The sequence below is a fragment of the Conger conger genome, chromosome 6 (assembly GCF_963514075.1).
Source record: "Conger conger chromosome 6, fConCon1.1, whole genome shotgun sequence".
Classification (NCBI taxonomy): domain Eukaryota; kingdom Metazoa; phylum Chordata; class Actinopteri; order Anguilliformes; family Congridae; genus Conger; species Conger conger.
In genome coordinates, this window is record NC_083765.1 from 662,820 (window position 1) to 675,000 (window position 12,181).

A 12,181-nucleotide genomic window follows, 5' to 3' on the forward strand; every position below is an offset into this window, starting at 1 on the left:
TTTTAAAGGAAATAAAGTAAGAAGTGAAATAATCAAATACATTCAGTAGGTGGCGGCAATGCACTATTCATAATTAAAAAAACGCCTTAAAACTCAAATAGAAAAAGAAAACTGGTTTTACTTCCGGTTCAAAGCTCAGGGTTAGCGCAGTTAGCCAGTAAGAAATTGGTGTTAACGTTACTTCGTCACATTACTGACTGTTTACTGAACATAAAAAGTAAGTTCGCTTGATAACAAGCCTATAACATTATTTGAGTGATTACATCTTAATTTTCTAAAAATGTCCGCTGAAGAAGCGGAGAAAACAACGACCGCTACGACTGATGTGAGCGCCGGGGACGAGGAGGAGGAATGGCTGTACGGAGGTAATAAACGGGTCGAAGCCCTCGCTTACAGTTAGCGTTTCAATGCTAGCTAAGACTGCTAGTTAGCAAGGCTAACGCTAGTTTACGTTTGGTAAGTTAGCTAGCTTCCTAGCCCAGAGTCAAAACATGTACTAGCTACCTAGCTTCACATAATCATTTCAATTATATTTACTTAGACTAACTTATATATTTATCCAGGTCGCTCGTTAAAGGTGGATAGTGTCATTTTATTGTACCACAAGTCAAATAAACTGGACTTTTGTTGTTCCTTGACTGAAACTGCTATTATTAACGATATCTGGCGTCGCAGCAGTGCTTTCGCCACAGTTACGTGGCTAACTCGACTAGCTGATTGTTGGATCTGTACCGAGCTAGCGTACATTTATGCGCTCCATGTACGCAATGCATCTGTGACTTGTACCAACGGGCTGCGAGGTTGTGAAATGTGGTGTTGATTTTGTGGCAGATGAAAACGAGAACAACAAGGAGGAGGAAGATGAAGAGGAGGCGAAGCTGTCCGCCGCTGTCAGGTGATCAGCGTTAGCGTGTGTTCAGCGTTAGTGTGTCTGTCTATGTTCAGCGTTACTTATGCGTTTTGGGTGTTTGATTCCACAGTGCCCCGGTCCCGCTTCCAGTGACGGAGGAAGCCACGGGAAACGGCGTTGCCAAGCAGGTTGTACTGCGCTGTGGGGGTTAACTGTCTTAGTTTACTGGTGGAGAGACTGGCAGTGTGTTGTATGTGTGCAGCATGTTGGCTTGTGTAAGTGCTTGATTGTGTTTGATAAAGATACTTGATCAGATTTTAAAAGTAAAGTGGATTATGTGCATGAATGTGGCTCTGGATAACGGTGTGTGTGCAGGACACGGCCGAGGAGAATGAGGACAGTGAGAGTGACAGTGATGATGATGAAGATGATGTACGTGTCACAATTGGAGATATTAAGACTGGAGCACCACAGTATGCGTGAGTATTCACACGCACTTGTGCACACATGCACACACACACACATACATACACTTGCACACGCACACCCTGCAGATGAGAATTTACACCAATGCACTTTATTGGCACGTATTTCCATACAAAGACATTTTGTTCATATTGTTTCTTGTTGTCCTTCCAGGGCGTATGGAGCAACACCTGTCAACCTGAATATAAAGACAGCGGGAAGAGCTTATGGATCAGGTGAAGCAATCACACACATGCACACAGTCAAAACGTGTTCATAGAGTGTTGGGCACTAACAGGAAGACCCCTGCTTATAGGGGTTTTGCGCTTAAGTATCTCAGATGGGTCAAATGCAGAGGGGAAATTATTAGTAGTTATGTGAAGCTGTGCCTCTTCTCATACATTGGGTGCTCATGGGTGTGGGTAATAGTAGTGTGTGAATCTGTATCTCTCATCTCTCATCTCTCCTGCAGTGGGCTCTAAGCTGAAGGGGTAGGGGGTTTATAGGGGTGTAGGTTGGGGGGGTTAATGGGTGTAGGTTAGGGGGGTTATAGAGGTGTAGGTTAGGGGGGTTAAAGGGTGTAGGTTAGGGGGGTTATAGAGGTGTAGGTTAGGGGGGTTAATGGGTGTAGGTTAGGGGGGTTATAGAGGTATAGGTTAGGGGGGGTTATAGAGGTGTAGGTTAGGGGGGTTAATGGGTGTAGGTTGGGGGGGGTTAATGGGTGTAGTTTAGGGGGGTTAAAGGGTGTAGGTTAGGGGGGTTATAGAGGTGTAGGTTAGGGGGGTTAATGGGTGTAGGTTAGGGGGGTTAATGGGTGTAGGTTAGGGGGGTTAATGGGTGTAGGTTAGGGGGGTTATAGAGGTGTAGATTAGGGGTGTTAATGGGTGTAGGTTCGGGGGTTTAAAGGGTGTAGGTTAGGGGGGTTATAGAGGTGTAGGTTAGGGGGGTTAAAGGGTGTAGGTTAGGGGGGTTATAGAGGTGTAGGTTAGGGGAGTTAATGGGTGTAGGTTAGGGGGGTTATAGAGGTATAGGTTAGGGGGGGTTATAGAGGTGTAGGTTAGGGGGGTTAATGGGTGTAGGTTGGGGGGGTTAATGGGTGTAGTTTATGGGGGTTAAAGGGTGTAGGTTAGGGGGGTTATAGAGGTGTAGGTTAGGGGGGTTAATGGGTGTAGGTTAGGGGGGTTATAGAGGTATAGGTTAGGGAGGTTATAGAGGTATAGGTTAGGGGGGTTATAGAGGTGTAGGTTAGGGGGGGTTAATGGGTGTAGGTTATGGGGGTTATAGAGGTGTAGGTTAGGGGGGTTAAGGGGTGGAGGTTAGGGGGGTTATAGAGGTGTAGGTTAGGGGGGTTATAGAGGTGTAGGTTAGGGGGGTTAATGGGTGTAGGTTAGGGGTGTTAATGGGTGTAAGTTATGGGAGTTATAGTGGTGTAGGTTAGGGGGGTTAATGGGTGTAGGTTATAGAGGTGTAGGTTAGGGGGGTTAAAGAGGTGTAGGTTAGGGGGGTTAATGGGTGTAGGTTATGGGGGTTATAGAGGTGTAGGTTAGGGGGGTTAATGGGTGTAGGTTAGGGGGGTTAATGGGTGTAGGTTAGGGGGGTTAATGGGTGTAGGTTATGGGGGTTATAGAGGTGTAGGTTAGGGGGTTATAGAGGTGTAGGTTAGGGGGGTTATGGAGGTGTAGGTTAGGGGGGTTAATGGGTGTAGTTTAGGGGGGTTAATGAGTGTAGGTTAGGGGGTTATAGAGGTGTAGGTTGGGGGGGGGTTAAAGGGTGTAGGTTAGGGGAGGGTCATAGAGGTGTAGGTTAGGGGGGGTTAAAGGCTGTTGGTTGTGGGGGTTATAGAGGTGTAGGTTAGGGGGGTTAAAGAGGTGTAGGTTAGGGGAGTTATAGAGGTGTAGGTTAGGGGTGTTAATGGGTGTAGGTTATGGGGGTTATAGAGGTGTAGGTTAGGGGGGTTATAGAGGTGTAGGTTAGGGGGGTTAATGGGTGTAGGTTAGGGGGGGTTATAGAGGTGTAGGTTAGGGGGGTTAATATGTGTTATCTCTTTCTCCCTGCAGTGGGCTCCAAGCTGAAGGGGGTGGATCTGGAGGCTCCAGGGAGCATCAATGGGGTCCCTGTGCTAGAGGTGGACCTGGACTCCTTTGAGGAAAAACCCTGGAGGAAACCAGGTAACTGTGCACCTGGGTGTGTGTGTGTGTTAATGTGCTGTTCTGTGTGTGTTCAGGTATGAATCTCTCAGACTACTTTAACTACGGCTTTAATGAGGTGCGTGCGTGCGTGTGTGTTCAGGTGCTGATCTCTCGGACTACTTTAACTACGGCTTTAACGAGGACACGTGGAAGAGCTACTGTGAGAAGCAGAAGCGTCTGCGGATGGGGTTAGAGGTCATCACCGTCACCTCGGTCGCCAGCAAAATAACCGTATGTATCTGGGGCGTGAGTGTGTGTGTCCGGTTGTTTAAGTGTAATCTCACAATGTCCTCTGCCCACCAGGTTCAGCAGGGCCGAACCGGGAACAGTGAAAAGGACATTAGCTTACCCCCCCACCAGCCCAAACCGGACTTCCCCTCTCCAAGCAACCTCTACAAATCTACACTGTCCACATCCCGGTAAGGACACGTCAGCTGTGGGTTCCTTACCTACCTCAGGCATTCTGAGCAGCCTTACCTGCTACTTTCACCTGTAGCACTGTCACCTACCACACTGATGCTGTCTGACTGTAGCGTATCCGCACTGATGCTGTCTGACTGTAGCGTACCACACTGATGCTGTCTGACTGTAGCGTATCCACACTAACGCTGTCTGACAGTAGCTTATATGCACTGACGCTGTCTGACTGTAGCTTATATGCACTCACGCTGTCTGACTGTAGGGTATCCACACTAACGCTGTCTGACTGTAGCTTATATGCACTGATGCTGTCTGACTGTAGTGTATCCACACTAACGCTGTCTGACTGTAGTGTTTCCACACTAACGCTGTCTGACTGTAGTGTTTCCACACTAACGCTGTCTGACTGTAGTGTTTCCACACTAACGCTGTCTGACTGTAGTGTTTCCACACTAACGCTGTCTGACTGTAGTGTTTCCACACTGACGCTGTCTGACTAGCGTATCCACACTAACGCAGTCTGACTGTAGCGTATCCACACTAACGCTGTCTGACTGCAGCGTATCCACACTAACGCTGTCTGACTGCAGCGTATCCACACTAACGCCGTCTGACTGTAGCTTATATGCACTGACGCTGTCTGACTGTAGCTTATGTGCCCTAACGCTGTCTGACTGTAGTATATCCACACTAACGCTGTCTGACTGTAGTGTATCCACACTAACGCTGTCTGACTGTAGTGTGTCCACACTGACGCTGTCTGACTGTAGTGTATCCACACTAACGCTGTCTGACTGTAGCGTATCCACACTAACGCTGTCTGACTGTAGTGTATTCACACTAACGCTGTCTGACTGTAGCGTATTCACACTAACGCTGTCTGACTGTAGCGTATTCACACTAACGCTGTCTGACTGTAGCGTATCCACACTAACGCTGTCTGACTGTAGTGTATCCACACTAACGCTGTCTGACTGTAGCGTATCCACACTAACGCTGTCTGACTGTAGCGTATCCACACTAACGCTGTCTGACTGTAGCGTATCCACACTAACGCTGTCTGACTGTAGCGTATCCACACTAACGCTGTCTGACTGTAGTATATCCACACTAACGCTGTCTGACTGTAGCGTATCCACACTAACGCTGTCTGACTGTAGCTTATATGCACTCACGCTGTCTGACTGTAGTGTATCCACACTGACGCTGTCTGACTGTAGTGTATCCACACTAACGCTGTCTGACTGTAGTGTTTCCACACTGACGCTGTCTGACTAGCGTATCCACACTAACGCTGTCTGACTGTAGCTTATATGCACTGACGCTGTCTGACTGTAGCTTATATGCCCTAACGCTGTCTGACTGTAGTGTATCCACACTAACGCTGTCTGACTGTAGTATATCCACACTAACGCTGTCTGACTGTAGCTTATATGCACTGACGCTGTCTGACTGTAGTATATCCACACTAACACTGTCTGACTGTAGTGTATCCACACTAACGCTGTCTGACTGTAGTATATCCACACTAACGCTGTCTGACTGTAGCTTATATGCACTGACGCTGTCTGACTGTAGCTTATGTGCCCTAACGCTGTCTGACTGTAGTATATCCACACTAACGCTGTCTGACTGTAGTGTATCCACACTAACGCTGTCTGACTGTAGTGTGTCCACACTGACGCTGTCTGACTGTAGTGTGTCCACACTAACGCTGTCTGACTGTAGCGTATCCACACTAACGCTGTCTGACTGTAGTGTATTCACACTAACGCTGTCTGACTGTAGTGTATCCACACTAACGCTGTCTGACTGTAGCGTATCCACACTAACGCTGTCTGACTGTAGCGTATCCACACTAACGCTGTCTGACTGTAGTATATCCACACTAACGCTGTCTGACTGTAGTATATCCACACTAACGCTGTCTGACTGTAGTATATCCACACTAACGCTGTCTGACTGTAGCGTATCCATACTAACGCTGTCTGACTGTAGCCTATCCACACTAACGCTGTCTGACTGTAGTATATCCACACTAACGCTGTCTGACTGTAGCGTATCCACACTAACGCTGTCTGACTGTAGCTTATATGCACTCACGCTGTCTGACTGTAGTGTATCCACACTGACGCTGTCTGACTGTAGTGTATCCACACTAACGCTGTCTGACTGTAGTGTTTCCACACTGACGCTGTCTGACTAGCGTATCCACACTAACGCTGTCTGACTGTAGCTTATATGCACTGACGCTGTCTGACTGTAGCTTATATGCCCTAACGCTGTCTGACTGTAGTGTATCCACACTAACGCTGTCTGACTGTAGTATATCCACACTAACGCTGTCTGACTGTAGCTTATATGCACTGACGCTGTCTGACTGTAGTATATCCACACTAACACTGTCTGACTGTAGTATATCCACACTAACGCTGTCTGACTGTAGCTTATATGCACTGACGCTGTCTGACTGTAGCTTATGTGCCCTAACGCTGTCTGACTGTAGTATATCCACACTAACGCTGTCTGACTGTAGTGTATCCACACTAACGCTGTCTGACTGTAGTGTGTCCACACTGACGCTGTCTGACTGTAGTGTGTCCACACTAACGCTGTCTGACTGTAGCGTATCCACACTAACGCTGTCTGACTGTAGTGTATTCACACTAACGCTGTCTGACTGTAGTGTATCCACACTAACGCTGTCTGACTGTAGCGTATCCACACTAACGCTGTCTGACTGTAGCGTATCCACACTAATGCTGTCTGACTGTAGTATATCCACACTAACGCTGTCTGACTGTAGTATATCCACACTAACGTTGTCTGACTGTAGTATATCCACACTAACGCTGTCTGACTGTAGCGTATCCATACTAACGCTGTCTGACTGTAGCCTATCCACACTAACGCTGTCTGACTGTAGCCTATCCACACTAACGCTGTCTGACTGTAGCTTATATGCACTGACGCTGTCTGACTGTAGCTTATATGCCCTAACGCTGTCTGACTGTAGTATATCCACACTAACGCTGTCTGACTGTAGTATATCCACACTAACGCTGTCTGACTGTAGCTTATATGCACTGACGCTGTCTGACTGTAGTATATCCACACTAACACTGTCTGACTGTAGTGTATCCACACTAACGCTGTCTGACTGTAGTGTATCCACACTAACGCTGTCTGACTGTAGTGTATCCACACTAAGGCTGTCTGACTGTAGTGTATCCACACTAACGCTGTCTGACTGTAGCGTATCCATACTAACGCTGTCTGATTGTAGTGTATCCACACAAACGTCTGACTGTAGTGTATCCACACTAACGCTGTCTGACTGTAGCTTATATGCACTGACGCTGTCTGACTGTACCTTATATGCACTGATGCTGTCTGACTGTAGGGTATCCACACTAACGCTGTCTGACAGTAGGGTATCCACACTAACGCTGTCTGACTGTAGCTTATATGCACTCACGCTGTCTGACTGTAGTGTATCCACACTGACGCTGTCTGACTGTAGTGTATCCACACTAACGCTGTCTGACTGTAGTGTATCCAAACTAACGCTGTCTGACTGTAGTGTATCCAAACTAACGCTGTCTGACTGTAGTGTATCCACACTAACGCTGTCTGACTGTAGCGTATCCACACTAACGCTGTCTGACTGTAGTGTATCCAAACTAACGCTGTCTGACTGTAGTGTATCCACACTAACGCTGTCTGACTGTAGCGTATACACACTGACACAATGACTGTAGTATATTCACACTAACACTCTGACTAGTATATTTACAATGACGTACTCACTGCATTGGCAACTGGTTAGCATTTCTCTAACTCTGCTGCCTGTTTCTCTCCCTGGGCTGCAGGATTTCCCCCCCTCAGTGGGCTGCTGGGGGTGCTCCTGCTCAGGACATGTCTTTCTATACGTAAGTGTGTGTGTGTGTGTGTCTTTCAAAACGTGTGTGTGTGTTCGAGAGGTGTGTGTTTTCTAATATGTACAGTGTGTGCAAGAGTGTTGCATCTCAGTGTGTGTTACAGGAAGGTGACTGGCTCCATTGATGTAATTGGGGGACAAACAGCCACCATCAGTCGTGTGGAGGGACGACGGCGTCATAACATTGAAGGGAACAACATCCAGGTTTAAAAACACGCACTCACGCACTCACACACTCACTCACTGACACACACACACTCACTCACTCACTCACTCACTCACTCACTCACTCACTCATGCTCACTGACTCACTCACTCACTCACTGACTCACTCACTCACTCACTCACTCACTCACTCACTCACTCACTCACTCACTCACTCACTCACTCACTCACACACACACACACACACTCGCTCACACACACACACACACTCGCTCACACACACACACACACTCGCTCACACACACACACACACTCGCTCACACACACACACACTCGCTCACACACACACACACACTCGCTCACACACACACTCGCTCACACACACACTCGCTCACACACACACACACACACACGCACACACACTCTGACCCTGCTCTGTCCCGCAGGTCATATCAGAGCACTCCTCTTCAGATGCTGAGACTCCTGCTAAGATGCCACCTTTCTTCCCCCCGGGGCCCCTCCCCCCCAACATCCCCCCCCCCCCTTTCCTGCCCCCACCCCCCAATGTCAGCTCCGCACCTCCTCTCATCCCACCACCAAGTAAGCCACAAATCTCTCTCTCTCGCTTGCTCGCTCTCCCTCTCGCTCTCTCTCACTCTTGCTCTCTCTTACCCTTGCTCTCTCTCTTACTCTTACTCTCTCTCTTACTCTCTCGCTCTCTCTCTTACTCTCTCTCGCTCTCTCTCTCTTACTCTCTCGCTTTCTCTCTCTCTTACTCTCTCGCTTTCTCTCACTCTCGCTCGCTCGCTCTCTCTCTATTACTCTCTCTCTCTCTCTCTCTCTCAAATTCAAATTCAAATTGCTTTATTTGCATTTGTATTGCCAAAGCATGGCAAGGAACATGTTAAAACAGGTGAAAATAACACACTAATATGATTATATATAAAAAAACAAAACAAAAGCTAGCCAAGTTTCTGTCCCAGTTTGATGCTGGATATTTCTTTTTTCTAGGGATACCCATCACTGTGCCCCCACCAGGTGAGTTAACTCTCCATTAATTGTAAATAGCATTTTTATATTTAGTGTATTTCATGGGTAGGTGTGTTACAGGGGTAGGTGTGTTAGCGGGATCTGAGATAAATTTGGGTGAGTTTGTGTTCCAGGTTTCCCCCCTCCTCCTGGTGGACCCCCTCCCTCTCTCATCCCCACTTTGGACAGGTAGGACCACTTCACCAGAACACTCTCTCTCTCACTCTCTCACTCTCTCACTCTCTCACTCTCTCACTCACTCTCTCACACTCTCACACTCTCACTCTCACTCACTCACTCATGATACTGCAGTCAAGGTGGTAAATCTGAGTAGTATCCATGTTGTTCTTTGCTTCCAGTGGGCATCCTGGGGGGTACGATGGCCGTGCTGTCCCGCCATACCCCTTCTCCACTGGTAGGGGAGCTAATCTAGTTAAGCATGCTTATCTGTGTGCATCTGTGTGCTAGTCTAGCTAAACATGCGTGTCCGTGTGCTAGTCTAGTTAAACATGCTTATCTGTGTGCGAGTCTAGCTAAACATGCATGTCCGTGTGCTAGTCTAGTTAAACATGTTCATGTGCTAGTCTAGTTAAACATGTGTCTGTGTGCTAGTCTAGCTAAACATGCGTGTCCGTGTGCTAGTCTAGCTAAACATGCATGTCCGTGTGCTAGTCTAGCTAAACATGTTCATGTGCTAGTCTAGATAAACATGCGTGTCTGTGTGCTAGTCTAGATAAACATGCGTGTCTGTGTGCTAGTCTAGATAAACATGCGTGTATGTGTGCTAGTCTAGATAAACATGCGTGTCTGTGTGCTAGTCTAGATAAACATGCGTGTCTGTGTGCTAGTCTAGATAAACATGCGTGTCTGTGTGCTAGTCTAGATAAACATGCGTGTCTGTGTGCTAGGTGGCTACCCACCTCCAATGACGGGGACGGTGTCCTCCTGGCCCAGTTTGATGGACACCTCCAAGTCCTGGGATTACTACCCCCGGCGCGAAAAAGAGCGTGAGCGGGAGAAGGAGCGGGAGCGGGAGCGACCTCGAGAGCGGGGTCACGACCGCGAGAGAGAGAGAGACCACAGCCCTGCTCCTCTGGCTTATAACAGGTACAGCTGTGTGTGTGTGTGTGTGTGTGCGTGTGCGTGTGCGCGCGCGCGCATTGGTGTCGGGATGTGTCTGTGTTTAATGATGAGGAGCGGTATCAGTATAGAGATGTGTGTGTGTTTAGTGATGAGGAGCGGTATTGCGATGTGTCTGTGTTTAATGATGAGGAGCGGTATCAGTATAGAGATGTGTGTGTGTTTAGTGATGAGGAGCAGTATAGGGATGTGTGTGTGTTTAGTGATGAGGAGCAGTATAGGGATGTGTGTGTGTTTAGTGATGAGGAGCAGTATAGGGATGTGTGTGTGTTTAGTGATGAGGAGCAGTATAGGGATGTGTGTGTGTTTAGTGATGAGGAGCAGTATAGGGATGTGTGTGTGTTTAGTGATGAGGAGCAGTATAGGGATGTGTGTGTGTTTAGTGATGAGGAGCAGTATAGGGATGTGTGTGTGTTTAGTGATGAGGAGCGGTATTGGGATGTGTGTGTGTTTAGTGATGAGGAGCAGTATAGGGATGTGTGTGTGTTTAGTGATGAGGAGCAGTATAGGGATGTGTGTGTGTTTAGTGATGAGGAGCAGTATAGGGATGTGTGTGTGTTTAGTGATGAGGAGCAGTATAGGGATATGTGTGTGTTTAGTGATGAGGAGCAGTATAGGGATGTGTGTGTGTTTAGTGATGAGGAGTGGTATCAGTATTGGGATGTGTGTGTGTTTAGTGATGAGGAGTGGTATCAGTATTGGGATGTGTGTGTGTTTAGTGATGAGGAGCGGTATTGGGATGTGTGAGTTAGTGATGAGGAGCGGTATCAGTATAGAGATGTGTGTGTGCTTAGTGATGAGGAGCGGTATTGCGATGTGTGTGTGTTTAGTGATGAGGAGCGGTATCAGTGTAGAGATGTGTGTGTGTTTAGTGATGAGGAGCGGTATTGGGATGTGTCTGTGTTTAATGATGAGGAGCGGTATCAGTATAGAGATGTGTGTGTGTTTAGTGATGAGGAGCAGTATAGGGATGTGTGTGTGTTTAGTGATGAGGAGCAGTATAGGGATGTGTGTGTGTTTAGTGATGAGGAGCAGTATAGGGATGTGTGTGCGTTTAGTGATGAGGAGCAGTATAGGGATATGTGTGTGTTTAGTGATGAGGAGCAGTATAGGGATGTGTGTGTGTTTAGTGATGAGGAGTGGTATCAGTATTGGGATGTGTGTGTGTTTAGTGATGAGGAGTGGTATCAGTATTGGGATGTGTGTGTGTTTAGTGATGAGGAGCGGTATTGGGATGTGTGAGTTAGTGATGAGGAGCGGTATCAGTATAGAGATGTGTGTGTGCTTAGTGATGAGGAGCGGTATTGCGATGTGTGTGTGTTTAGTGATGAGGAGCGGTATCAGTGTAGAGATGTGTGTGTGTTTAGTGATGAGGAGCAGTATAGGGATGTGTGTGTGTTTAGTGATGAGGAGCAGTATAGGGATATGTGTGTGTTTAGTGATGAGGAGCAGTATAGGGATGTGTGTGTGTTTAGTGATGAGGAGTGGTATCAGTATTGGGATGTGTGTGTGTTTAGTGATGAGGAGTGGTATCAGTATTGGGATGTGTGTGTGTTTAGTGATGAGGAGCGGTATTGGGATGTGTGTGTGTTTAGTGATGAGGAGCGGTATTGCGATGTGTGAGTTAGTGATGAGGAGCGGTATCAGTATAGAGATGTGTGTGTGCTTAGTGATGAGGAGCGGTATTGCGATGTGTGAGTTAGTGATGAGGAGCGGTATTGCGATGTGTGAGTTAGTGATGAGGAGCGGTATCAGTATAGAGATGTGTGTGTGCTTAGTGATGAGGAGCGGTATTGCGATGTGTGTGTGTTTAGTGATGAGGAGCGGTATCAGTGTAGAGATGTGTGTGTGTTTAGTGATGAGGAGCGGTATTGGGATGTGGGTGTGTTTTATGATGAGGAGCGGTATTGCGATGTGTGTGTGTTTAGTGATGAGGAGTGGTATCAGTATTGGGATGTGTGTGTGTTTAGTGATGAGGAGCGG

General features: G+C 47.5%; 1 protein-coding gene across 2 annotated transcripts in view; it reads left to right on the top strand.

Moving 5' to 3' along the window:
* The first annotated feature begins 102 nt into the window (after nt 1-102).
* The window catches only part of fip1l1b (FIP1 like 1b (S. cerevisiae)), a 15,837-nt gene continuing 3,758 nt past the window's right edge, over nt 103-12,181 (top strand). For both annotated transcript variants that reach the window (XM_061245930.1, XM_061245931.1), the window contains exons 1-15: nt 103-365; nt 832-895; nt 981-1,038; nt 1,226-1,329; nt 1,490-1,551; nt 3,373-3,483; nt 3,605-3,735; nt 3,808-3,923; nt 7,797-7,856; nt 7,969-8,068; nt 8,476-8,629; nt 9,041-9,067; nt 9,193-9,247; nt 9,418-9,473; nt 9,967-10,165. In XM_061245930.1, coding sequence (XP_061101914.1) covers nt 281-365; nt 832-895; nt 981-1,038; nt 1,226-1,329; nt 1,490-1,551; nt 3,373-3,483; nt 3,605-3,735; nt 3,808-3,923; nt 7,797-7,856; nt 7,969-8,068; nt 8,476-8,629; nt 9,041-9,067; nt 9,193-9,247; nt 9,418-9,473; nt 9,967-10,165 — 1,382 coding nt within the window. In that variant the 5' untranslated portion in view covers nt 103-280. The remainder of the gene's footprint in view (nt 366-831; nt 896-980; nt 1,039-1,225; nt 1,330-1,489; nt 1,552-3,372; nt 3,484-3,604; nt 3,736-3,807; nt 3,924-7,796; nt 7,857-7,968; nt 8,069-8,475; nt 8,630-9,040; nt 9,068-9,192; nt 9,248-9,417; nt 9,474-9,966; nt 10,166-12,181) is intronic.